This window comes from Malus sylvestris, chromosome 16 (genome assembly GCF_916048215.2).
Source record: "Malus sylvestris chromosome 16, drMalSylv7.2, whole genome shotgun sequence".
NCBI lineage: Eukaryota > Viridiplantae > Streptophyta > Magnoliopsida > Rosales > Rosaceae > Malus > Malus sylvestris.
The window spans coordinates 8,123,912-8,150,377 of record NC_062275.1 but is presented as its reverse complement, the minus strand read 5'-3'; the positions used below and the strand labels follow the sequence as shown (position 1 = coordinate 8,150,377).

Below are 26,466 nucleotides of genomic sequence, written 5' to 3'. Positions count from 1 at the left end.
AAGGTTAGGTTAGGGTTGCAAGGCAGACATTATTATCCTTGATTTGTTACTGTTTAGAGGTTATGAATTGCTACTTACCCTTGTTCAGATTTAAACTATTGATGCTTCTGATTGTTTGATCCTCTTGGTCTCTGCATGTAGATGAGGCCTTAATCTTCGACTCCATAATCTTCTTTGTGAAGGTCAAGAGACAGTGAACACGCCAATGGCCAATGTGTATTGTCTTTTGTACACTTTTGGAACGTAAAACTTCGGTGTAATTAATGGTAAAAATATTTCTATGACTTCTCACCATAACTTGTACTGCAGTCCTGATTTCCCTCTAAACTTTTATTTTAACTAGTTTCTCCTAAAAGAATAGCAAATAACATCTAATGAAGATGAATGAAATGTGTGTAAACATGACCAGTAAGTTGAAATTTAACTGTTTACAATGACTTGGGGTTTGAGAGGAGGGAATAATTGGCCCAAATGAAGTTCAACGGAAAAATCAGCAGTTGCTACAAGTTCCAAGAAAATATTAGCGAAATACTCCAAATTAAAAGCTCTAACCACAAATTCTTTGCTTAATGCTTATTGACCAAGAAAGTAAAGCATGCCTTATGTCAAGACTACTAGGTTTTGAAAAATAGGATTAGGAAATAGAAAGACTTACTATGCTCCATTTATAACAGGAACAAGTACAATCAGGTCCAGAAATTACACATGTTTATTGTTACTAAAAGCAATATCATGATGAAACCCTAGGCTGGATTAGTCATAGTATCAAATGTTTTTCTCCTGACCAAGAGGCAAGTGATGTTGGATGGCTGGGTCTGAGTGGGTGTATTGTTGAGGGTGCACAACACAAAATCTGGCCGGTACAGCGCCAGTGCTAACCGGTCCTCCCCCAAAACCAAGCCGGTCGCGTCAAGCAGGACATGCCATGAGTTCCTGTGTGCCTCCGAGATCCAATGCATGGAGTATTTAGTCCCATTGATAGTGGCCGGATAGGAAAACAGTCCCTTGGGACTATACTTGCACTTTCTCCTAAAGTACTGGCTAAGTTGTGACCCTTTTATTCTCAAATCCAACCAAGTTTCTGGTGCTGAAATAACCCTAGATTCTTTGGTACTTGCAAATTCCTTTATGGAATCAGTCTCCTCACCCACAATGGTCATATAGTAATTTCCTCTGAAGAAAGGGTAGCTCTCACCAATCATCACCATAGCATCTTTGTAATTTGCCATGAAAAGGACTAAATAATCCTCCTCCTGCAGCCCACAGTGCCTAAATGCCCTATTCCTTGCTTGGACCTCAGGAATGGATACAAAGTTCCCTTGGAACGAAGATTTCTTGGTCAGGATGTCTAAAAGTCTTGAGGGTTCCATCTGAGTCCTGTCCAGGTCTGAGTGAGTGCTGCTGAATGGGGACAACTCTTTTGGTGCCACACTCTTGGGTGACTTGAGCTTTTTGTCATGGGGTGCAGTTCCTGATGATTTTTCGTTAATCGAAAGATTATCGATGTCTAGTTTTTCAACATCTTCCACTAATCCATTGCAGTATTCTGGGTACTTTGCGAAGATGTATTGCTGAACATATTGCATCTCACTTGGTGTGATTGGACCTGACCATCTCAGATCAAGGCCTCTGAGTGAGGATATGGCTTCTGCTATCAAGTGAGCAGGAAACATGGTGTTTGCCTTCTGTAATTCAAACAAGTATAGCGGAATTCAATTAACGCGTGAATTAGTAATACCACAAGGTGGTGCGACCGTCACACTTGTAAAAAAAGGGGGAAAACTATTTGGACTAATTAGTCCAAGAACAGAATTCACTGACCTTAATTATCATGCTGCTTGGTCTCCCATCTTTTCTTGGACTTCCATCTTGAGTTGGTGAGTTTGGTGAAGAACCCGAAGCCAGTTCTTGGAGTTCCCCTTTTACCATATCCTAAAGAGCAGAGAATTGGAAATTTACAGCTGAAACTTAGCAACAATATTTTTTCTTGTTCCAGTTATCTCAACTACGAGTAAAAAAATCAGAACCTGGGTACCGAGGGAGAGCATAGTGCCCTAACCAACTTCACTATGCCAAAATATGTCAATGAGAAGTGATTTCCAAACACTCATTTTCTCTCGATGCACACCCTGTTTATTCCTAATCATTGAGTTGAATAACTAAGGAGAACCAAGGGACTAAAATCAACTGGGGTGTGCAGATGGAGAGAATGAATGGACGGAAATTATTTCCTTGTACCAATTAGGAGCAATTTTGAAGTAATTAAGTCAGAGAGGAAAGTTTATGGACATACGTATATGTACCTTGAGTTTGCCATTCATGATGTCTTTTTCTTGTATGTTTCTTCCCATGCTGCTGCTCCCTCCTTCAGAAGCAGGAGAACATAGAAAATTGGGAGAGGAAATAGAAGTGTTGAACAGGAAGCTGAGACTAGTCTGTGTTATATGAAGATTATATGCTGCAGGTGCAGGGTTGGGGTTGGGGGATCAAATTGAAATATTAAAGTAAAACCATATATCTTCAAGACAAAGAGAGCAATGCCAGCAAGTGATGAAAGCAACACCCACACACAGCATTTAGGACGTTAATCAGAGTTTATTCAATTATATAATCCCCTTGATTAGCTCAGCAAACTATAATTATTCGGGTTAATTAACCCAAGTGTACACATTATGTCTACAACTTCAAATCTTTATTCTCAAACGTTCGTGACATGTTTACTTACTGGAAATGAGTGACTTTCTTAGTTTTTACTAACACGTACAAAACTTAAAAGCATGTCAGTCCAACATTACAACATGTAATCCAATACTTGAAAAGTCAAGAATCAATTGCGTTGATTACGGAAGTAGTTGATCCCGTAGCCTTTCCTCAACTCTAAACCAAAACTAAGTAGGGCATCTAGTTGATGGTTCAATTTTTGGATTTTTAACTTGTGTCACCCGTAAGTTGATATTTTTTACATCGAAATGCTTACGTGACACCGTTGATCAATCTAACTTACAAAAAATAAAAGATTACAAAAAGTTGGAGACGACGAAATGTCAACAACTAGCAAAGTTTTTTAATAAAGATGCCAAGTATTTGGTCATCATAGATTGATTAAATTATTGGGAGAGATGGCGACTCGTTGAGGAGAGCATATGCATTCAGGAATCTTTAGAAAAACGACAGGGACTCGTAATTTTGATGAACTCAGCCTACGACAAGATAAATTAGTAGATTTGAACCAAAGTTAATAATAATTTTAGGTGGGATTTGATTTGTGAAATAAAATTATGCGATTGCCTTTGAATATTCACGTACAACCAATTGGTCTAGCCTTCTAGGGTTTATTTTCTATTTGTTGGGAAGGCGAGATAGGGAATTATGTGTCAGTTTATTCAAAGTAACGTGCTTTTTTCTTTGCATTCGAGTTTGAATGTTACTATTTGTAGTTTAGATGTATTTTTAAAGTAAAATATGTTTTCCCAAAACAGGGATTAGTTTATATGCTTAATGATGTGGGCTTAAGATTATCAATATAAAATGTTTTAATTTAGTCCCAACCACAATTCAAAATAGATGTGGTCCTAAACATTTACATCCATGAACTATTACACGCATGCCGCTTGGAATCCAAACACTATTGGTTCATCTTGCAAGTTCTGCATCGTTTTAGCTCATTTGTTTGCAATTGTCGATCAGGAAATTTGAATTCGGAACTTCATTTAACAAAGTGAAAGTAAGTGCTGTCAGACAAAACTAATATTAGTTATCTTTTAAAAATGATATGGATTGGTTTGATCCCTTTAGTGTAATCCCCCTTCCAAGTTCCAAACATTCGTTGATGCACAAAAGGTCCTATTGCGTAGGAGACGCCGCATGGCAGCAATTTGGTTGCTTCTTTGAGCCAAAGCTTTGAAGCAAAACGCTTCATATGTTTGCATTACATGATTGGAATTTTGCTAATTTGGTATGTCGGCAGCATCTCATCTCCAACCAAACACATTATTTCTTCACGAATATCAAATTGGACGGACTCGATTAGTATGATGATAATAATTGGTTTGCATTATTGAAGTATGCTGAAAGTATGTTGTGACCTCAAACAAATTACCCCCAAGAAAATTACGACTAAAATCGACTCATTTTGCAGACTTCGAAACCAACATTAAAGAAAAATATGCCCCAAAAACACTCCTCCAAAGCGCCTTCAGTCATCTTAAAAGCACTTCAAGGAGCCCTAATTGTATTAGATACGATCTTTGGACAGATGATTCTAAAATGGTAGGAAACTAATCTGGCCCTTCATAAAATCAGTAAACAAAGCATAAAATTCACAACTGAATAATACAGGTCGATGATTGCCTACTTTCTGAGTTATACCTAATTACATACCGAGCGAGTATATGGATAGATTCTGAGCCACGACTGCTCTGCTCACTGGTATCATGAATTAGCCCAAATCTGAACCAGACAAGAGGAGGGCACTGGGAAGGCCGCTAGAAATTGGCACTCTGTACAAAAGTACGGTAAAAAAGGATTATCCCCGCTACAAAAAGTATTTCATCCGATCATCTCTTCTCATGGCATTGTACACAGCTTGGACCTGGAAATCACAGTAACATTCCATGTCATTGAATTATAAATTTTACCATTTTACTACATGAAAATTTGTTTACATCATGGATATAGAGAAATAACGTTAGCAAATTCGTGGCGGTTGTGCAGGGGAGAGGGGGGAAAACCTGTTCGCTAGAAATTACTTGAACAGGTCCAATGTTTACAGATACATATTTTCCCCTTGATGATACCTTCTGCCTCACACGACCCTGACATAAAACACAACACCACGTAAAATTGTCCATCAAACTTTTGCATTCATTATTTGAGAGTGGATTGAACTCGTGCACTTGATTGATTAGACATCAGTAAACGTATCAACAATCACATTTTCAATAGTGATTCTTAATTCAAAAGGGGCAAAAAAAAGGATTGAAGCGCAAAGATTGTGGTTACATGTTACACCATCCTACCACTCGCCACATGATCCTTTTGGATGAAATGAATTTTATCGTATAGTAGGTTTAAATTAAAACCAATACCAACTCATGATTAGTGCATGAATTGTGACCAAGCCGAGAAGACAAAGACTCCCAGTACTTTTAGTATAATGTTCCTTCCATTGACAATTATCTTATCGGTAAAAAATACCCATATGATGGAACTCACAAAAAAGATAATAATTTGGCATCCATTGATCTTAATTTGCCATGTTGATAACTTCATTTTATACTCAACAATCTAAACTTCAAAGCGCATTCCGATAGCCCTATGGTCAATTCAACTATTGGTCGGTATCCCTATGATTGGTTCCATGTAACCCTCAATAAGTTCACATCAAGAGCCTTTTTCAGTTATGAGCACTAAGGGCAGGATGTATACCACATTTTTCTACCCAACAGTTCCCTCTTTCTTAAGAGATGTTGGCAAAGTACCTACTACACTCAATAGAGGAGTTGAATAGTTCCTTTTACCACATAGCAGCCTTGCTGAACTCTTTGCACAACATTTTCAATTCAAACCTAATAATGCTCAACATCATTTTTGAGCGCATTTCTCACTCCTCTTCAGGAGATTTGAACTTGCAATAAGATATTTCTCAGTGGATAACTGCATAAACCATGATTAGTTTTCCATCATGATCACTGGTCAAAGCTGCTTCTTGTTTCTCGTAACTGCTTCACATGCCATGTTCCTCAGGCTGTCCATCAGTACATCTTATAGTCCCTGAGCTACAGTGACACTTACTTTGGTTGGAATCATAAAGTTCTGTACAAAAATAGAGCGCACGAGGGGCATGGTAATATACATTGCTATAAGGTCTCCCTTTGACCCCAATGAATAATAAAATTACCTTTAAGCCTACTGATAGTAATTTCAAGGATTTACACAGAAGTCTAAGAAACAACTCAAATGCACCACATCTTTGCGTATGGTTTGGCACATACTAAACATTGCAACAATATGTCCTTGCATGCTTTAGGACAACAAGCACCTCTTTGGCTATCATGATTCACTTGTATCAGTCCATAAATTTACACACTTGAGAAGTCAACTCCGATTTAACTGCTAGTTGCCAATTTTATTCATCTCCTATTGAACCACTCAGTACACAAGTAATAAAGAACGGGGATTGTAGCTCAAGTGGTTAAAAGCATTTACTCATGCACCCGAGTTCCTACGTATTCATGAACATTGATACACCCAATGAAATACTATTTACAAAAATTGCACCCAAAAGGGAAACAACTTCCCCCAGAAGTGTATGCCCACTTAATGGCTTGCTTTCAGGAAGGTACTGGTACGCATAATGCTTGCAAATACATGCATTCGACAACCAATTCATAAATATATCTATCTACGAATTGAAATGACAGCCATCCACAACAAGGGATGCATACACATATATCGTAAGTATGCATACCTCTGGAACAGGTTGCTGAATTACGGACTCGACAGCAACAACCATAGCTTGCACAAAATCATCCCCTCCAGTTCCAATTGCTGTGAACCCTCTAACAGTCGGGTACGAATTTACCTTAAAACACAAACGCGCGCGCACAAAATCATACCATTTATATACACAAGCTCATAAAAAATCTTAAAAACTTAATCAATGAGCTTTTTAAGTCAAAATTAAGACAATGGCTTTCCCAATACCTTTTGATCCAAGTCGACCCATTCATTCGTAGAATCATCAGCCACCGTGCCTCCGATAACCACATTCGTCGTCTGCCCAACCCTCCCTTCTGTTTTCGACACCTCTGCATCCAATTCCAACACCAACAACGAGTCAAAAACACACATAAATTGAAAAAATTAAGGTAAAATAAAATAAATTTCACAGGCTAGGAGGCGAGCGAAACCTGAAATTGCTTTCAAGATGGCCTCTTGCGGCGGGCCCTGGTCGTCCTCCGACAAAGCCGGCGAGTTTTCGTTGTGGGAGCTGTTGAGGTGAGTCCGTCGCGCGAAGTGGATGTCTCGGGTCCTGAAGTGGCGGCTCAGCCTGGGGGAGGAGAATCCGCGGGTCCTGAACGAGGCGGAGGCGGAGCTCCGAGCGAGATGAACGGGTCGCCACGCTTCCATTAGCAGAGCGGAGCGGAGCGCGGTCCTGCACGCCATTTCTGGTCCTTTTTGGATTCCGAGAACAGATTGTGTGCGTGCGTGCGTGTTTTTTTTTATTTCTCTGTCCCAAAAGATAAATAAAGAACATTCTTTGAGATTTAGAAAGACGAAGTTATCCTTCGAAATTGGCGTTGGTGAGGGGGATCATAAAGGGTATAAAAGTCATTTCGTGTGATTGTGGATGGCTTGGCTTCCCACCAGTGTCTGTTTACCGCTGACGAGGGTATAAAAGTCTTTTTAATACTTTTTATTTTTATTTTTTATTTTTTATGAACTCAACTAGTTATAGGAATTTGAATTGACGGATTTGAGAATGCAGATGTGGGCTTAGCCAAGTTGGCGTTCATTTTAAATCGTTGTTCTGTATTTTAAAATTAAATTAATTTGAATATCGCTTAAACAACAAATAAATAGTTTCAAAGATTTGAATTCGTAAATTAGTTAATGCTGCAATGTGAAGTGTTGGTATATGAGTCACCAATGTTGTAACATATACTATACATCCTTCCTTTTGGAAACCTTACAGGATTTTATTTCATTCCTGGAGCACTGAGCGTCGAATAAAAATGCCAATGGCGAAGGAGGGAAAAGTTTTGGCTGCAGAAGGGAGTTCAGATTCTGAATGTAATTCTGCTGTCAGCAAAGGGGTGCCAACTGCCAAGGGTGGAAGTTCTTTGAAGAACATCAAGTGTCGTCAAAAGGAAACTCAAGGAAAATCAGTTTCGGCTTCAGTTTTATCGTGGAAACTGCGTTGGAACACCCTTGGCCTGCAATCTGAATGGTCCAAGGTAGGCGTTGGTTATGCATTTTCACTAAACAAAAGTTGCACACCACTTGGACGCTACCCCGGTTTAGGCGAGAATAAACAGAAACTATGCTTTCATGCTAAAAATAATCGTTACCCTTTGTAAGAAATGAATAGTTTCTAATATTTATTGGTAAACTAGTTCACCTTGACGCTATGTTTGATGCATTTGAGTTGCCACACAACACATATCTAAGTAAATTTATGTTCACGGTGTAAGGGAACTATGATGTCTCTCTCCCATATGACAAAATCCCTGATACGCTTTGTCAACTGGCTAAAAGACTGGCAAAACCTGCAATGCCTCTGGGTGAAGAGTTCCAGCCTGAAGGTGCAATAGTAAATTACTTTGACCACCTTGATGACATGGAATTTACATCTGTTGTGTCTTCTGGTTTTTTGTCCAAGTGACATGGAAGCTGATTGGAGTAAGCCTATTGTAAGCATGAGATATCTTTCCATGCCATTTCATTTTTGTTTTTCGATCCTGGTTGTTCATGAAGAAATGTCTCACCTTCCTCAGTTTAGGCTGCAAAGCGATTTTCCTTTTGGGCGGAAAGCATAGGGAGGATCCTCCAACAGCAATGTTCCTTCGAAGCGGTGATGTTGTACTTATGGCCAGGAAGCGAGGGAATGCTTTCATGGTAAATGCGAATCTTCATCTTTTCCTCTCTTACGTGATTTCTTGTGATAAAAAGTGCAGCTTACCATTTGCCACAACACTTGGTGTGGTTGTGATTTCCTAGAGTACTGTTTTTACAGTCATATGATAAGGGCTTTGCTTTCTTGTGTTGCTGGCGTGCCTCGGGTATTCACTGACGGAGAAAATGCTGAAATTGTGCCTCTTGAAAAGCAGTTCTCTGACGAGGAAGATGTTTTGTGTTTTGAGTACATCCCAACTTCAAGAATCAACATCAACATCAGACCAGTATTTTGAGTTTCTTAAATTCCTTTTCATTGAATTTTCGGTTTCGGAAAGAATTTTTGGCGATACAGAATTGTAGGAGGTGGTGTTACACATTGTTTCTACTGTGTTTTAAGAATTATCAGATGTAAAATAAAGCTGATGAGCGTTTGGCTAACTGAATTTTAAAAGTGTTGTTAGTATAAAAAGCAGCGTAAAAGCGTTTGGTAAAATTTAATGTAAAGGTGGTATAACTATATACAATAACAAATGTTCATAATAGTAGGAGTTGGGGTGACGATAGCAGTGGTGGTGGTTGCAACAATGATGGTGGTAGTGGTAGTTGTGGTTGTGGTGGCAGTGATGACGGTTGTGGTAATGATGCATAGTGGTGGTGGTGGTGATGGCGACATCGATGGTGGTAACAATGGTGGCAGTGGTGGTGGTAGTGCTGGTGGCGGTGGAGGTAATGATGGTGGTGACAATGGTAGTGTTTACTTTTTTCTCTAAAGAATAAAATGTGTGTGGAAAGCTAAATGTCACTTAAAAAAAATTAATCAAGGTATACAACAATTGAAAATATTTATTAAAGACCTAACTCTGCTTTTTATTAAAGCAGCTTTTAAAAGTAACCTACAAGCTACTTTTAAAAGCTGTCGTCTGGAGCCCGTTACTTTTAAAATAAGCATGATATTTTACTTTTGCCAAACACTTTTTTACTGTTTAACTTTAAATTGAAGAAGTTTTTAATGAAAAAACAAAAAAGCAATATCAAACTGGGCTTAATTCATAGTACTATTATTGTATGCTTCCGCAGTGCAAAATTGTAGTTTTTCCAGAACTCGATTTTGTAGGTTGTTTTGGGGCCTAAGAAAAAATTTGTAGCATCTTTGGAAAAAATTTGAAGCTAATGGATGCTAATTGTTTTGTTTATGCTCAATATTCTCCGTTTTAAATGCAAATTAAAATTCAAACTAACCTTACCCCCCAAAAAAAATTAAAAATTAAAATTAAAATCATGAAACTAGAAAGAAAAAGAAATGTTGACAGTGGGATTTGAACCCACGCCCTTTCGGACCAGAACCTTAATCTGGCGCCTTAGACCAACTCGGCCATATCAACTGGTTGTTACAATTTGCTATTTTTAATTAAATAAGGTAATAGAATACACTGCGCCGATCACAAAATAAGTTTTTGCACTTCAGGAAACATTGATTGGAGCAAAATATTCATAAAGATTTACACTTAGATTTGATATCACCAAGCCTGGTAGTGTGAACTTGTAACTAAGCAAAGGAATTTGGTAGTGTAAACTTGTAACTAAGCAAAACAATAATGTGATTGATGTATTATGGAAGTGAGTAAAAGTGTTTTAATTTTGGTCACCATCTTCTTATATGTGTGGGGTCACTTACCACGCCTTAAACTACTCGAGTTAGTACAGCAACGATTCACGTCAAGATAATTATTTACATTTTAAGAGGTTTAACATGTCATGACATACATTCTGCCGACATTTTACAAGGCTTGACATGCCCATAACATATCATGACATCCATTTTGCCTTTCAGGCCCTAGTCCCACAGATGGACAATACTTTGGCCAGCGTGATGCTTGGCCTCACCCCTCGTCCTACATTGCAGTCTTCTTTTCTTGAATTAGGTGTGAAATATTTTATTGTATATAATTAAATGTTGGGTTAGAAAAGACTTTAACTTGTGTTATTTTCCAAGTTGTGAGCATGTCTAAGTTTTGCAAAATTTTCTCCATATCTCCATTTTTGTTATCGTATCACAATTGAGATTTTTTGTAGATGCTTATGTTGATATGTTCTTATCTTTATTTCTTGATAAGACCGTTAAAATTAGTATTTAACAGCATGGTTGTGAATACTTTTTTGAGAAAAGTTCTTCGATAAGACCGTAAAAGTCATTATTTAACTGCTTGGTTGTGAGAATTTTTTTTTAAAATAGTCAAAATCAGTATTTTATATAATTAAATGTTGGGCTAAGAAAGATTTAATGTTGTTGTGCTATTGTTCAAGTTGTGAGGTTGTTTGAAATTTACTCGATATCCCCATTTTTTGTAAGGTATCCCATTTGAGATTTTTTTGTTGATGTTTGTTGATATGTTCTTATCTTCATTCCTCGATAAGACCGTCAAAATCAGTATTTAACGACATGATGGTGAGAATTTTTTTAAGAAACAATCTAGTTTTGGGGATGAAAATTAGAGACAAAGGTCTGCCCAAGATAGCTCTTTGTGCTTGAAGTTCCTCAACCAACATAGCTCGTATAACAAAGTAATTACTCATATCTTAATTTGAATTTTTCAATATACTAATACTCATTTTAGATTTGATCAAAATTGCTCATTCTGTATATTCATTTATGACTTCCAAGTATTAAGTTCAAGGATCAAGATTGTTCAAGCTGAAATTTCATTGTTTGAAGCTTAATTCTAATCACTCTCTAAATCCACATACTTGTTTGAAGCTAAGTTATGAACATGGTTTAAATGTTTAAGAATATCACCGAGACTTTTTTGATATTTTCATTTTTCTTCAAAAGTATTGTTATTAAATTCAATATTTTAATGATGTTTTATTTTGATACTTCAACTTTTCTTATGGTTTTTTCACAATTTAACTTCATATATTTTTTTTAATTTTCTTTGTTTATCTTCATATTCGGTATTTTTCTTACATCGGCATTTAATAGATTTATGATAAATTTTCATTTCTTTTACTTTTGTTCCTGATCGAACAGAAAGGTGGTTTGGAAATGTTGAGGTGTGAGCGGCATATGATGGCGATGATGGGAATCTCTAGGTATTATGTTATAGTTCGTAAGGTGAATTTTTTGGGTCCTTTCACACTGAGGATTGGTTCGCTAAACTCTAAAGCAAATAGTGAACCTATTTCAGAAGGATTCAGTTCACTATTTACTTTTAGAGTTTAGCCAACTAATCCATAAAATGTAAAAAAAAAAAAGACGTAAAGATGTGTGAATTTCCAAGTAGGAAACTACGAAGAGGGAAAATTACTCAACAATACAATGTTGTCATATTTAGGTTTTTCTATACGTGACATTGTATTATTGTATCTGAATGTCACAATAATGATTAAAATGATCTATATAAGTGCTCTCATCCACTGGAAGGATGAGTCTGAGAATTATATTAGGACTTTGTCTCCCGATTGGAATGAATTGACAACCGAAGACATTATACACAATTATGATATGGTCGAAGCAATTGAAGACTTTAGTGGAGACCAAGGTGTACTTGTAACTCCCTCCGTGAATGTGGCTGGCTTTTACTACAATACCAAAACAATACTTGATTTCTACTCAAAATTATTTGTTGTCAATTTATAGAACTCTGTTTTTATAATTAGAATTATTCATCTTATAAATCATTCTATAAAGATCCTCTCTGTAAAAAATCAATTAAAACTAAGGTCGTTTAGTCATCGAACTATATAAAAACAAATGAATGGAATTGGTAAAAACATTATGAACCGTCTATGTATTTGCTAGAATAGATTAACTAAACGACCTTAATTTTAATTCATTTTTTATAGAGATGATCTTTACAATGTGATTTATTATATGAACGGTTCTGATCGTAAGCACAAAACCCTGTGAGTTGAACACAAAGAGTTTTGAGTAGGAGTTCCTACTCATTTTTGGGTAACCGTTGTATTTCATCGGCATATGGATCCAGAGAGACTAGAGATATTTCATCGGTAATTAATTTAACGAGTTTAGCAATTTTTGGAATAGGAAATTATCAGAATATTCCCAACAATCACACCCATTATCCACTTTCAAATATTTTTTACAGACACTCATAAAAATTTCAAAACTAATACCTAAGTTTGACAATTTTTTAACCGACCTACTAACACAACGCGAAAGGACGCTAAAATAACCTATTAAAAATCTATTAGTCCGAGACGAAACACACAACCCATTAATCAATTTAATCGCCTACTAAAAATTTGTTAAGATAATAAGTTTAACACGACACATCTCGTTAAGATAATATAAAAACACCACAAACATGACAAATACAATCTGTTTTTCAGGCCCATCACACCTGAAAATTTTCCAGCGGTGTAGAAGAAAAAGAAAAGAAAATCAAGTGGTACAATCCTACCTGTAGCGTAGAAGGAAGAAAAATCAATAAAATACAAAACACGTCCGCAAAATTCCAAATCCCCCGCCTGCTTAAAAATCCGACCCAGCGGCGTCTACGTGTTCATTCCCTTCACCACTTTAATTTTTCAATTTTTGGCAATAAACCCCCAAAAATTAAATAATAAAAATCTTCATTTGTTCTCTCTACACCCTTCGCTTATTTTCCCCCTCTCTCTGCTCTCTCTCCTCGTTATCTGCCACATCAGCAACAATGGGAGGTCCGATCGTGCTAACTCAGCTGGCCACCGGTCTCGGCGTCTTGGCGGGCGCGGTCTTCGTCAAAACGATCATGGACCGGAACACCATGGCCGGCCCGTTCCCGCGGTGTCCCAGGTGTAACGGAACGGGTCGGGTCTCGTGCTTCTGCTCCCGCTGGTCCGATGGCGATGTCGGGTGTCGGAGCTGTGCCGGGTCGGGTCGTACGTTATGTAGCAGCTGTGGTGGGTCGGGTACGGGTCGGCCACTTCCGGTTCAGATCTCCGTACAGCGTCCCAACCCTCCGTCTTAGCTGGTTCAGTTCTGCTTCTTATTAGAAAGTTATAGAATTTCTCTCTTTCCTCTCAATTTTTTTTCCAAAAAAAAAATTAAATCTTGTATTATAGTAAGTTAATGATATTTTGAGGGAAGGAGAGGAGGTGAGAGTTCATCATTAGGCTGTAATGAGGTGACTTTCCTTCAAATTAATATATTTTTATAACTAAATTTGTCTGCTTAATTGACAAATTTGTTACCTTTAAGTGTAATTTGTATTGGGTTCCACTGAATTTCACAATTTAGTTTACTCAAGTTTAATTAGAATTTTAGTATTTGCTGCTTAATTTATTGCTTGTGGCCGCAAGGTTTGTGTTTATTCATTTTTTTTGGTTTATTTTCATAGATGTAACTTGGGCTTTTGTGCAAACTACAAAGCAAGAACCAGAGTTTGGCAATTTAATGAGTGAACAGAAATCTTACTGTCCAATCCATGTGTTTAGTTAACTAACTAATCTGGTGTTGAGGTTTCAGGACTTAGGTCCAAACAGTTTATCTTCGAGAAATGATTTCCGTACACGTCTCTTTTTTAGTACTCTAGTGTTTATTTGGTCTCTTAATTCTTCAGAAATGTGTCGTAACGAAAAAAATATGCAAAAATCACTTATTTTTATCTCCAAACCAAACCATCTAACATGAATTTGGCTTCCATGAGCCTTCGCTTCATAAAAGTTGAATGCTTCAAAACAAATAATTGTCCTTTTGTTTTCAACTTGAGGGGAATGATTGATGAATTAGATTTTGAATATAATATGCATGATTTGATGGTTAAATATGTGAGTGCGTCCACTCCATCTGTAGCTCACCGTCCTGATTAAATTATGTTGAGGCTGAGAGCCATGTGATGTTGGTTGGCAACTTGGCATCCAAGTGGATGATTAAGTACCTTGTACAACTTTCAGCTGAAAGGGGAGGAGATTTTGGTTACATATACATGAACGAGGATCCTTTATGGATCCTTTTTGTGAGGATTTTGATAATTCATAAATTACGTTCGTTCATCGTACATCATGCAATGTGCAATCAGTTTTTGTCAAATACTATTTGTATTCAATTTTAAATAAAAAATTTAAAATGATTTTTGACCGCACGATATACGATAAACATACATGGTTTATGGATCCCCAGAATCCTCACAAAGAGGATCTAGAGAGGATTCTTGTAGAGCCAAAAATAATCACAAGGCGACACGTGAATTTTTGGGTAAAAGATGACAAAAATACCCTTGAGGTATATTGGGATTCCTACGCGCGAGCAGTGGACAATCATCCGTCAATCAAGTTAAAAGTGTCCAAAATAGGTAACAAATTCAAAGATATTCTCATCCATCCTCATCTTAGGTAATCATTTTATAACCTACATAACATTCCATTTAAGTGGAGGTTAATTGGCTAATTAATGGATTAATTCCTAATTAATCCATTAATCACCAATTAAATCAATAATTACACCCCCAAAAATACCCTAGGGCCGGCCACTCTTTCTTCCAAAGAGGGCCGGTCATGCTCTATAAATAGGACTCAATTTTCTCTAAAAAGTTAGTTCCAACACTCTTGCAAAACTCCCAAAAAGCTCTCTAAACACTTTTCTCTCTAAATTCTAACTTTGACATCGGAGGTTCTTCGGTCAAAGCCATCCCATTCATCGTGGGCGCGTGAGGCTTTTGGCCTTAACCAAAGGTGTTAGTTGTTTGTAGGTGCAATGTTGTCCAAGATCAAGGAGGAATAAATTTGCATCCACAAATTGGTGCTTTCATTGAGAGAAGAAATCCACACTCGTAGAAGACTCTCACATAAAAAAAAAAGGTTTTTCTCTATTTTCTAGTCTAGTTGTATTTTTTTGTACGTTCTTATTATTAGAATTTTTTATTTGCAAAGATTCTTTGATAAAACGTAAAAGAAGAATACAATGGCTAGAAATTTAGAAAATTCCACGAGTGAAAATTCCGATATCCAAGGAATGCGACCACGGCAATCCACGAGGCTAAATGCGACAATAAGTGGAATGGCACCACTACCACGAGCTTCCACCACGGGAACCACCACGGTGGCTACCTCGGTAACCACCCGTGGCGAGGTCCATGGTGCCTTCACCATTGCCCGAGTCGTGCGATCCAAGGCAGCTTACGTCACTAAGGCCACGACCCAAGCCTCACTCTCACATGCATCACACATTGGGCAGCCCACTCTCGTGGCCCAGCCTGCTCCCGCCGAGCAACATACTCATGTGGCCCAGTCTGCTCCCGTGGCCTTCCAAGTAGCTCGAATTGATTCAAGATTAGTTCAACCGTCCCGACTCCAAATTTTTGGATCGACGATCGAACATGAAGCATTTTCACCACATTTTTCTGCGGATTTGACATTTCCCAACTCAAATCTCACACCCGTGGTCTACCACACTTCCACTGCTTAAGAAGATGTATTTCTTCCAAGCTATTCCAACCCAAATGGAGAACAACACTTGTCTCGACAAGTCATAGAGTTGACGAGCGCCATCACACAGCAGACGACCTTGGTGAACCAGCTATTGCAGCGCACCGAGATGCAACGTGCCCCAGACGAGGTGTCCCGAAGTAGGATAAGGGCAGACTAAGAACCTCTCCAGCAGTGTCCCGACAAGCAGCCACTCGACTAGCCATGAACCAAGCGTTCGGGCAATGTACACTCCCGATTAGGCCCCCGAGATAGCGTATACTCATGTCTTACCGCGCAGAGGAGCGTGCAACCTCAATTAGGCCCATGGACGAGCATACATTCACGGTTGGGGTCACATTTCGATAGTCAACATGAGCAACCTTCCAGGCGAAGTGTTCATTCGCAGCTAAGCCCGTAAGGAGCATTTTCCACCTCGCATTGGAGTAGGCATCACGACGGACGAAGAGAAGCAGTTACTCAATCTGGCTCAAGTTCAATAGGTAGCCTGCGAAGAACTCGCTCACTTGCTAGGAACACACTGCACGCACCGCATCAGCGGCATAGACGAGCCAAACACATGGAAGAGCAACCTAGACTAGCAAGTCACGGCTGAGGGTAGCCGAGAGCTCCGCTACCTCAACAAAGGTAAATTTAGGAAGAAGTATAGAAACTTTTGACCAAGCAATTGAGCAATTTCCAACGCAACAAGGTCACCGACGAGGCACTACGATGGAACATGACCAACATAAGCAGGTCACCCTTCACGGACGAGATCGAGCAAACAGAGCCTTCACGCGAGTTCAGCATGCCACATTTCACATCTTTCAAAGGGGATGAAAACCCGGAGAGACACTTAAAGCACTACCAAAGCGAAATAATCTTTTATCGAAACAACGATGATCTCATGTGAAAGATATTTGTCACTACTCTACAAGGCGATGCGCAAGATTAGTTCTACGACCTGCAACCACAATCCATCCGGAGTTTCGATGAACTTTTTGTGGTTTTTTTCACCAAAAAATATTCATCCTATCACTCAATAAAAAAGAAGTCCGACCATTTGTTCAATGTTAAGAAGAACCCAAAGGAGTCGCTTCGCGACCATGTGAAGAGGTTCAAAGCAGAGAAGGTAAAGATAGTCGAATGCAACAACTCGATAGCTAGAGCAGCTTTCCAAAAATGACTTCCAGCAGATCACCTGCTATTTGAAAAATTGATCATGAAAGAAGATCTAACTCTGGTAAACTCTTTCGTTCTAGCAGAGAAACATGCACTTTGGGATGAGGCTCGCCAATGTACATTCAAGGACTTGAAAAAGTACCCGACATCACCTCCATACTATCCAAACCGGAAGCAGTAGATGACTTATTTGCAGGTTTGACAATATCTAAAGTAGCAATAAGTTCTATCATTATGCGAGAATAGCTGGGGGCCCAACTACCTGTATTCTACAGTTCAAAAGCTCTCATCGATGCTATTAGAAATTCAAAAGCTAACTTTGGCGATAGTTGTTGTAACCTGAAAACTCAAGTGTTACCTTCAAACGCACACAGTCATCATCATGACGCACTATTCCGTCGAATCCAGACACGCGACGATAAAAGTGTAGACCTTAGAGGATGCAAAGTTTTCAAACGAATGCAACAACTCGGCCCAAAAGATACGCCAAAGGCAGACGAACACTGGAATGAACACTCAGAAGTAAGTTTTGTCCTCGTTGCCCCATAAGATTCTACATAAGAGCAACATGTACCGGCAGTTGAGCACTACCTCCTGTCGCACGTCACACGGCCCTAGCCGACCCTTGCTCCATTATTCAGCTCTAGAGTGGCCAAATACCAGAAGTTGAGCATCTCCTGCTACATGTAACATGGCCCCAGCTCCATGGCTCCCTACCGCGCCTTCACGCCTAGCCCTGACAACGCAATAAAGCGGCCCAACAAAGCCCCGAAGGCAGCCGAGCACACTTTAGCCGCACCTGCCCCATCAATGGAGATTTCTGGTATTTGCATGTCGACGGCGCATCCAACTACAAAGGCTTACAAGCAACCGTGATTCTTGTCACCCCAGATGGCTCAATACTCGAGCAGGCGATCACTCTAAGCTTCAAAGCATCTAACAATGAAACAGAGTACAAGACCCTACTAGCAGGCATCTGAATGGTAAAAGACTTGGTGGTGAAAAAACTCGCAATTCATTCTGATTCCCAGCTAATCACCAGCTAGACTACTGAGAAGTACACGACAAAACATCCGAGGATGGCGCAATACGTAGATAAAGTACGCAAACAGCTTGAGGCATTTCAGACTTACACTCTCACTTAAGTTCCCCGAGCAAACAACACCTATGCAGATGTGCTAGCCGGCTTAGGTCTCCGCTTTCGACCACCAATTCAAACGCTCTATTCGGTGGAATATCTAAACAAGCCAAACATAGAGACGGAGCCGGCAGCCAAAGTGTCACAGGTTAGTGTAACTCCCAACTAGCAAAGTTCTATTATAAACTACCTGGTCAACGGTACATTCCCCACCGAAAGATTGGAGTCTAGGAAACTTTAAATCAAGACGGCTCGCTACTACATGTGGAATGGCATTCTCATCCGAAGATCCTGCACCGGACCACATCTCTGCTGCTAGCGCATCCCGATGACTTGAAGGTTCTAAGCTCAATCCACGAAAACATTTGTGGAAATCACTCCGGAGGTCGATCCTTGGCACATAAGGCTCTTAACACAGGCTACTATTGGCCTACCATGCACCAAAATGCTAAGGAGTTAGTACAAAGTGCGACCGTTGCTAACACTACAAGCCGTTACCAGCATTACCTGCTAGTAAACTACACTCGCAGACGAGTCATTGGTCGTTCATGTAGTGGGAAATCGACCTGGTAGGACCAATGCTACCTGTTATTGGGGGCAGAGACATGATGATCGTGGCAACCAACTATTTCACCAAATGGGTAAAAGCAGAGCCCATAATGACCACGATTCAGACGGACATAGAACGCTTCAAATGAAGGAAAATCATTTAGGGATTTGGCATCCCTTAGTCCATTGTCACCCACAACGGCCCGTAATTCATGGGCAAAGATTTGGAGAAGTTCTTCTAAGAATATGGTATCAAGCAGCACATGTCCATGCCGAGATATCCTCAAAGCAATAGGCAGGTCGAAGCATCCAACAAAATGATCCTTAACTGCCACAAGAAATCCCTCACCAACAAGAAGGAAAAATGGCCAGATGAACTTCCCGGATGTTTATGGGTATATCACACCACCAAAAGACGAGCAACCGGTGAAACTCCTTTCTCTTTGGCATTTGGTTCGGAAGCAATCATTCATCCCAATGTCATCAAGCCAAGTATCACCACTCTACTACCAAGCATTGAGCAGAACAGTAAGGAGATGGTCACAAACTTAGATCTGGCAGAGGAGAAGCACGAGCAGACCAGTACCCGCATTGCAGCTTACCAGCAGCAGCTCATTTCCAGCTACAACAAAAGGGCTAAGATCCGGTAGTTCTAGCCCGGAGATCTAGTCCTAAGAAAATCCTTCATCACTGCCCGAGGAGAAAGCTCCAAAAAGATGGATCTCATTTGGGAAAGTCCGTACAAGATCAACAAAGTAGGCAGCAAAAGTAATTACACCCTCGCCACCATGAAACGTCAAAAAGATCGAAAAGCAATGGAATGTCTACAATCTGAGGAAGTACCATGTGTGACCTCCCGCTACATCAAAGCCCGAAGACTCAAGCAGCTCGACGAGCACCACCTCACAAGTCGAGGACTATCCAGTTGTTATGCAGTTCCTACCTTACAATTAAGTTCTCATTCGTTTCATTCGTTTTTCAATGAGGAACTTGGCTCGGTTGCATGCTTCTAACAACTGATCACTCATACACTTCAAAAGAAGACTGCGCCCTTCTTAGGGACTCATCGCATGAATTGCGCCCCCCAAGGGACTGACCATGCTCTCCAGTGCGAGAGGGTAAACTAATTGCTCTTAGTACGAGAGGGCAAACCAATTCCTCGACACCCACATGGGTCAGCTCTCCAAGACGGGAGGATAAACTTTACACTCCGAATATCCAGACGTGGATGAGCTTGGCTACCCTAGTATAACTAAATACACGATGGCTTGCGCTGGGATTCCTAGAAGTAGCCACAATGGTCTTTTTCAAGGCTTAGCTAAGTGAAGGATTTTGGGTCTCTTAGCCTAATTCGTGGGGAACCGGGCCCTAGAGACTTATGGGGCACATTACGCAGTACGCCCTACAGATGGCTGCCCTGGAACCCTAAAGCTGTTACTGAGTGCACTAAGGTAGCCTACGATTTCCGAAAGACTGTATACGGTTTGCCCTTCGAGCAGTAAAACCACGCTAGACTTATACAACTTCACATTCTTGTGAAAGGTTAAACCAGCTAGCGTGCATATACGAAGTTTTATCCACTACCGACATGCTACATGGTCGATAAACTTCACCTCTGCCAAGCGCGGAACAACCTACACCAATTTCTAAAGTGTTGTGATACTTGCTACGCAACCTATGGAATTAGAAAAAGCCAATGTTAACAGCCTAGTGGTTACGCGGACTTGTCTGCTTTTGTAAGTAAGGCATCCGGCTGCCAACCCTATGGCTAACAACTTTGTAAAGCTCTACACCAACACCTACGGCTGCATAGGTTACGCGAGTCTGTCTGCTTATAAAAAAGTAGCACGTCTACCACCGGACTATAAAGTTTAAAGGTTAAGGCATGAACAACAGAAGCGAAGATGAAGACAAGCAAAGAAAACATGTTTATAAACTATTAGCAAAGGCCAAATGAGTTCAAGCAAAACAAGAGCTACAAGGAAAAATAAATAAAATCATAAAGGCTACCTAGAAGACTACAGCAGCTTGGACATCCCACGACTACTCAGTCACCACACCTTCAGCAGCCGCGACGCTCTTAGCAGCGGCATCATCCAGTGCTTCACTCCCAACTGCCCCAGCCTGGGCACTAATTTCTCCAACTACTTCACCAATGGAAGCCTCAAAAGTAAAAGCAAGCAAGTCTTTCAGAAAAATAGAGAAGGTCTAGAAACCTCAAGCTCATCATTCTCACCTTTCAACTGTTCATTCTTCTCAAGCAGACCAACACGGACACACTGCAGCTCACCACTTCCTTCTTCAGACTTTCGTTGATTTTCAATACACCTTGAATTTCAAATACTTGGTGTCCAAGCCTATCGACGATTCTCTTGAAATGGATCACTTGATTATAAGCAGTAATCAACTCTTCATCCTTTGCATAAACAGTGAAACGAAGCTCAGAAACTGCAAACTCAAGATCTTGAATCTAAGGTATGTAACATCCAATCTCCTTCTTTGCATTTTCATACTTAACTTGGATTGCGTCAAGCCTAGTCTTCAAGTCAACGATCTTTTGGCAAGCGGTCTCAAGCTGCAGAGAAGTAGGGGTAGAAATATTATACCCCGTCAAAACAACAAGCTCAAAATCCAACATTTTGATCTCCTCAGTCGAGGAATAAGCTTCAGCTGCCATAGTCTTCGCCACCTCCTTGGCAGCCTTGCTACATCTGCATAATAGAAAGCCCATCCAAAGGTGAACCAGACTTATCTCCCAACGGACGTCTTGGTACAGACTTCGGTACTGGGGGCACGATAGGACCTCTACGTTGAGCAATCCTATCAGCAATCGTACTAGTTATTCTCGATGGCAGGCACCAGATGCTTAGATCTAACAGCTTCAATTTTCTTCCAATTGGAAGAAGTCATGCCAATCACAGACCTCTCGGCAGCAGGCGAACCCTCACGAGCAGTGGAAGAAGTCTTCATTTTTCTCATAACTAGCATCTCTTGAGTAGGCAGGGAATATCTCTTATTTCCACCTTCATTCATAGTAAGCTCTACGACATCGATCAGATGAGTTAATGCATCTGCCTTAATCCTCTTTACCTCATCTTTTGGGGGCAGCCTACCTTTCTCCTGACAAATAGGACTAAGCAGCCAACGACACTAACGGTACTTAACAGAAGAGCTCAACCCAGCATTCTAGCAAGCAGGAGGCCTACATGCCCAACATTCCAGCAATCCATGAGCTCCCACGACCTCCTCATTTCTCTCAGTCGCTAGCCTGGCCTGAGTTAGGTCTAATAGCCCAAAGGACATGAACCATACGGCTCGCCTAGCACTGCGCCCTAGCGCCACAATCCGCGGCCCCAGCCACACAAGCTGCCCTTGGCTTTAGCCAAGCCGAGTTGCCCAAGCAGTGGCCTCTGCCACAACACCTCATCGGCCCATGCCGAGCCGAGTCCTGGCCTCCTGACAGCCGACGTGCTGCACCACCCCTATGGCTGCCCCGCGACAACACTATCCAAGAACAAGACAAGAAAAATTAAACTTTTCTTACATTGGTGCGGTACGGAGAAGACGAAGAAATCAACGAAAGACGGTCATTTGCACGAGCAAGATGTAGAAGATTGCTAGAGGAGGGGGAACAAATATCCTCTAAGCTCTCTCTCTCTCTTGTAGGGTAGAGTAAATCGCTTTCCAAAGTTGATTTAATAACCCACTTAAGGTGGACTTAAATAGACTTTGAGAGAAATTTATCTCCCTTTCCTAGAAGGATCTAATTTCCTATTAAAGAGGGAATCTATATAAAAAAAAAAGAAGCAGTCGTATGTTTCATAAAGCAAGATCTCTACACCTGTTGCCCTTTCCTACGAGCAGCCCAACAGGTGTGGAGGCATTTGTGGAGCCAAAAATAATCACAAGGTAACACGTGGATTTTTGGGTAAAAGAGGACAAAAATACCCTTGAGGCATACCGGGATTCCTACGCGCGAGCAGCGGACAATCATCCGTCAATCAAGTCAAAAGTCTCCAAAATAGGTAATAAATTCAAAGATATTCTCATCCATCCTCATCTTAGGTAATCATTTTATAACCTACATAACATTCCATTTAAGTGAAGGTTAATTGGCTAATTAATGGATTAATTCCTAATTAATCCATTAATCACCAATTAAATCAATAATTACACCCCCAAAAATACCCTAGGGCCGGCCACTCTTTCTTCCAAAGAGAGCCGGTCATGCTCTATAAATAGGACTCCATTTTCTCTAAAAAGTTAGTTCCAACACTCTTGCAAAACTCCCAAAAAGCTCTCTAAACACTTTTCTCTCTAAATTCTAACTTTGGCATCGAAGGTTCTTCGGCCAAAGCCCCCCCCATTCATCATGGGCGCGTGAGGCTTTTGGCCTTAACCAAAGGTGTTAGTTGTTTTGTAGGTGCAATTTTGTCCAAGATCAAAGAGGAAGAAATTTGCATCCACAATTCTCATTCCATATACACAAATAAAGCTGGTTAAAAATGATATTACATCGTGATTAATATACAGCTTATATCAGTTTATTAGATCCGCACGTTTAATTTTGATTAAAACTTTGTAACCAGTTTTATTGTATAATATATATTCCCAAGCTAGTTTGATAAGAACATCGGTTCACATGGTTGTGAAACTTCGAAATCGCTTAATTTTAATAAATAAGACTGCAATCTGACCGTATGTTTGAGGCTTTGGGCATCTTCTCCCTGCCTACACAAACCAGGATTTGGATTTTTTAAAAAGTTCATGTTGTTTAACCTTTTCGTAATGAATATTGTAGTATAATAAAATCCCAAGTTAAGTTCTTTCCACGAAAAAAAGAAAACATTTTGAAGTGGATTTGTAACTTGAGTGATTTAGAATACTTATTAATACATTTATGGTTCTAGGTTCGATCGTGCCCTCCTCTAATATCGCAAAACAGTAGTTTACATATTTATAAGTTCCGATTTTGTAGGTCGCCAGCTGATTTCATACATATTGGAATGAAGGTTCCAAATAGATTTTTGTACACAAGGCAAGCAGATAAAATTACAAGTTTTTAGTCCTACAAACGTTGCCCCTTCTCCTCCCGCACTTGAATCCCAATTAGAATTCTCCTTCTTTCCTCACTTCGGGGAAAAAGACTGTCAAAAAACAACCAAAACAATTAGATATGTTAACCCTAATTAAGAAAACCCTAAACATGTTCTCAAATTAGTTTAAATCAATTTATAATGTACTAATTGCACTTACAGCAAAAATGGTGGCATGGCCGGGATCGGCGAGGTGAGCGAAGAGGTTGTCAATGGGGCCAGTCCCAGTGTAAATGTGTTGGAACCAAGCTCCCATCACAGCCAACATAGCCAGCCTTCCGTTCTTGATCTCCTTTGTCCTCAACTCCTTGATCTTCTCAGGCGAGCCGCTTCCCCATCCAAGTGGGTCGAACCAGAGCCCTCCCGGGTACCCAACATCTGTCCCGGTGAGCTTGTTGTTGGGGAAGATTGGATCTGTGTTAACAGACCCGGGCTTGAGGATGTCCGCCCATCTCCTTCCCTCGGCCCACCCGATCAAAACAAGCTCAACGACGAAGAGAGTGGTGGTGTCTGTGAAGTACTCTTGCTCTCCGGCTGTGTACCATGATGGGGTGTTTAGAATGCCAATTTTGGTCAAGAATTCGGGGATGAAGATTCCGGCTGCGCCGAGCATTGCCCATCTGCAGTGTACAAGCTCCGCTTGCTGGTTCCATTTCAGGCTGTCTGGGTCAGATGCTGTAATTACAATTTAATAAACATTATTAGTTACAGATTTCATCAGCATTTAGAGATCATGTGAGAATTAGGGTTAGGGTTTAGTAACACTGGTGTTTAACTTACAAAGACCAAGCGGATCAAAGCCAAAGTCTCCTGGGAGGCTGCATTATTATAGCATAATTAACACGTAATCAGAAACTAGCAAAGAAGATGTAGACTATATAAAGAAACATATAGAGTATTATTTTTAGAGTTCACATGTTAGTAACAAAAAAGACAAACAGTCGGATCAGAGAACATTTATATGTAGGTATACGAAACATTTTGGACAGACCTTCCATCGAGCCATGGTGGAGGGGTGCTTCCCGGAAACCACAGAGGTCTATCAGGGTCAGCAGCAGCAGCACGTACTGTAAAAGATGACGATGATCCGGTGGGTGCTGTGAAGCTTCTCACTCTCAGCTTCCTTCCACCAAAGAAAGAAGCCTTGGTCGCTGCCAAAGTAGCCCCACCCTTCTGGGAGCTGCAGTATAATCCATATCCTTGTTGTATCAATTAAGCAAACGTGACTAAAAACAAAGCTCCAAATTTTTACTAAACCATGCAAGAGCAAGTAATTAACGACAACATGAATTAAGTTAATTAATTACTAATTACCGTGAAGATACGGCGAAGGTTGCAATGGCGGAAGAGGAAGCCCAAGCGGAGGCCATTTTGTGAGACTTTAACCAAACTTTGCTGCTTATTTGATCTATGAAATTGTATGGGGTTTGGATGTTTGGGGAGAGAGACGCAAACGAGTTAATGTAAGGAATCGAAGGGGCTTATCTTGTAGGATAGGAGAGTGGTGTCCGATTGGCTTTTGGATTGCCATGTGGCATGCAGAATCTGAAAGTGGGCCCCTTCATTCCCTCCACCTCCAGTTGTTGAGCTTACCTGTTAAAATCACAAACTGGTGGTTTACATTACAAGTCAGAGTCACCAATATATCTGAGAACGGGTTGCAACCAATGATGGCATCGTATAAGGAGGCCAAGCAGATATCTGATATTCTCACATAAGGTAATGTTTGTTACCCAGTTTAATGTGTATGAAACACGTATAACATTAACACAAGCTTGAAGCCATTGATTATCCACAGTTCTCGAACAGACATAACAACGACGCCTGGTAGCCGTATTAGGCCATATTTCACCAGACTAGATTGTACTCAAATACATTGGCTTGTATTGCAATGTGTTGGAGAAGTTATCTTCGGTCTTCTTCTTGGCAAATTCTTGATGTAGTGCATTGAGATTTGAAGCACATCCCTCTTACAAGCCGGTTTTTGGGAATGAGTGCTATCCATAGACTAATGGGAGGGTGTCCAAAAGCTTAGTGCACAATTACATTTCGGAGTTTAGAATTTGTAATGATTTCTATGAGTCTATAATGTTAGGGTTTGTGATAGTATTTGCTTCCGGTGTTAGCCAAGCAGTGAGGGAAGGCTAGGGTAATGATTCAGAATCAGGATAGGTCGAAGTTAGATTGCCATAACGGAATCGGGTCGTTTAAGAAGGCCCAACTTTAATTGGGCTCAACTGTACGGACATTTAAGAGAGAAACTTATTAGCCTGAGACCTTCTATCACATGAAGCCCAGTTGAGTTTTTTTGGGTCAGGAGGAACTTATTCAGTTCAAGTGGGCTTCCTGGGTTATTTCAAGAAAAAAGCCCAATCATAACTTTGGAAGGACTTTAAATACTAGAAGAGGAGCTACTTTTACAAATTTGATAGCCTTGTTATCATGAAGCAGCTGTAAAAATCATAAGGGAAAGAGTGT

The 26,466-nt window shown here is 40.2% G+C and overlaps 4 protein-coding genes, 1 non-coding gene and 1 pseudogene across 7 annotated transcripts; 2 read left to right on the top strand and 4 right to left on the bottom strand.

The window, feature by feature from the left end:
• Positions 1-634: 634 nt before the first annotated feature.
• LOC126606368 (uncharacterized) lies at positions 635-2,562 on the bottom strand. Of its 2 annotated transcripts, none has more exons than XM_050273744.1 (3): positions 2,294-2,562; positions 1,822-1,932; positions 635-1,685 (listed from the first exon to the last, which is right to left on the bottom strand). In XM_050273744.1, the coding sequence occupies exons 1-3, from the start codon at positions 2,315-2,317 to the stop codon at positions 744-746; spliced, it is 1,077 nt and encodes a 358-aa protein (XP_050129701.1). In that variant the 5' UTR covers positions 2,318-2,562; the 3' UTR covers positions 635-743. The 2 variants fall into 2 exon arrangements, with proteins under 2 accessions (XP_050129701.1, XP_050129700.1); XM_050273743.1 differs by having other exon boundaries at positions 2,304-2,561.
• Positions 2,563-4,269: 1,707 nt separating this feature from the next.
• Positions 4,270-7,206, bottom strand: LOC126608845 (uncharacterized). Of its 2 annotated transcripts, XM_050276852.1 has the most exons (5): positions 6,912-7,206; positions 6,706-6,809; positions 6,470-6,583; positions 4,731-4,814; positions 4,270-4,591 (listed from the first exon to the last, which is right to left on the bottom strand). In XM_050276852.1, the coding sequence occupies exons 1-5, from the start codon at positions 7,165-7,167 to the stop codon at positions 4,535-4,537; spliced, it is 615 nt and encodes a 204-aa protein (XP_050132809.1). In that variant the 5' UTR covers positions 7,168-7,206; the 3' UTR covers positions 4,270-4,534. The 2 variants fall into 2 exon arrangements, with proteins under 2 accessions (XP_050132809.1, XP_050132810.1); XM_050276853.1 differs by lacking the exon at positions 4,731-4,814.
• Positions 7,207-7,742: 536 nt separating this feature from the next.
• LOC126607884 (alpha-ketoglutarate-dependent dioxygenase alkB-like) lies at positions 7,743-8,912 on the top strand (annotated as a pseudogene).
• Positions 8,913-9,920: 1,008 nt separating this feature from the next.
• On the bottom strand, positions 9,921-10,001 carry TRNAL-AAG (transfer RNA leucine (anticodon AAG)). Its single transcript has one exon. It is a non-coding gene; the product is annotated as a tRNA-Leu (tRNA).
• Positions 10,002-13,134: 3,133 nt separating this feature from the next.
• On the top strand, positions 13,135-13,899 carry LOC126606210 (uncharacterized). Its single transcript, XM_050273563.1, has one exon. It carries the CDS (start codon positions 13,293-13,295, stop codon positions 13,587-13,589), a length of 297 nt encoding a protein of 98 aa, XP_050129520.1. The 5' UTR covers positions 13,135-13,292; the 3' UTR covers positions 13,590-13,899.
• A 9,925-nt stretch (positions 13,900-23,824) lies between these two features.
• LOC126608309 (chlorophyll a-b binding protein, chloroplastic) lies at positions 23,825-25,467 on the bottom strand. The gene is made up of 5 exons (XM_050276171.1): positions 25,303-25,467; positions 24,980-25,168; positions 24,769-24,806; positions 24,149-24,663; positions 23,825-24,039 (listed from the first exon to the last, which is right to left on the bottom strand). The coding sequence occupies exons 1-5, from the start codon at positions 25,356-25,358 to the stop codon at positions 24,022-24,024; spliced, it is 816 nt and encodes a 271-aa protein (XP_050132128.1). The 5' UTR covers positions 25,359-25,467; the 3' UTR covers positions 23,825-24,021.
• Between the last annotated feature and the right edge of the window lie 999 nt (positions 25,468-26,466).

What these genes read in the sequence shown, in the direction of transcription:
- LOC126606368 (XM_050273743.1), bottom strand. Translation starts at nt 2,351, where the DNA reads ATGGGAAGAAACATACAAGAAAAAGACATCATGAATGGCAAACTCAAG. An exon ending in TCATGAATGGCAAACTCAAG is followed by an intron (nt 1,933 to 2,303) that starts GTACATATACGT and finishes TCTGCTCTTTAG; the next exon opens with GATATGGTAAAAGGGGAACT. An exon ending in CAAGCAGCATGATAATTAAG is followed by an intron (nt 1,686 to 1,821) that starts GTCAGTGAATTC and finishes TTTGAATTACAG; the next exon opens with AAGGCAAACACCATGTTTCC.
- LOC126608845 (XM_050276852.1), bottom strand. Translation starts at nt 7,167, where the DNA reads ATGGCGTGCAGGACCGCGCTCCGCTCCGCTCTGCTAATGGAAGCGTGG. An exon ending in TTCAGCAACCTGTTCCAGAG is followed by an intron (nt 4,815 to 6,469) that starts GTATGCATACTT and finishes GTTTTATGTCAG; the next exon opens with GGTCGTGTGAGGCAGAAGGT. An exon ending in AAGTAATTTCTAGCGAACAG is followed by an intron (nt 4,592 to 4,730) that starts GTTTTCCCCCCT and finishes TGTGATTTCCAG; the next exon opens with GTCCAAGCTGTGTACAATGC.
- LOC126606210 (XM_050273563.1), top strand. Translation starts at nt 13,293, where the DNA reads ATGGGAGGTCCGATCGTGCTAACTCAGCTGGCCACCGGTCTCGGCGTC.
- LOC126608309 (XM_050276171.1), bottom strand. Translation starts at nt 25,358, where the DNA reads ATGGCCTCCGCTTGGGCTTCCTCTTCCGCCATTGCAACCTTCGCCGTA. An exon ending in ACCTTCGCCGTATCTTCACG is followed by an intron (nt 25,169 to 25,302) that starts GTAATTAGTAAT and finishes ATTATACTGCAG; the next exon opens with CTCCCAGAAGGGTGGGGCTA. An exon ending in CCACCATGGCTCGATGGAAG is followed by an intron (nt 24,807 to 24,979) that starts GTCTGTCCAAAA and finishes ATAATAATGCAG; the next exon opens with CCTCCCAGGAGACTTTGGCT.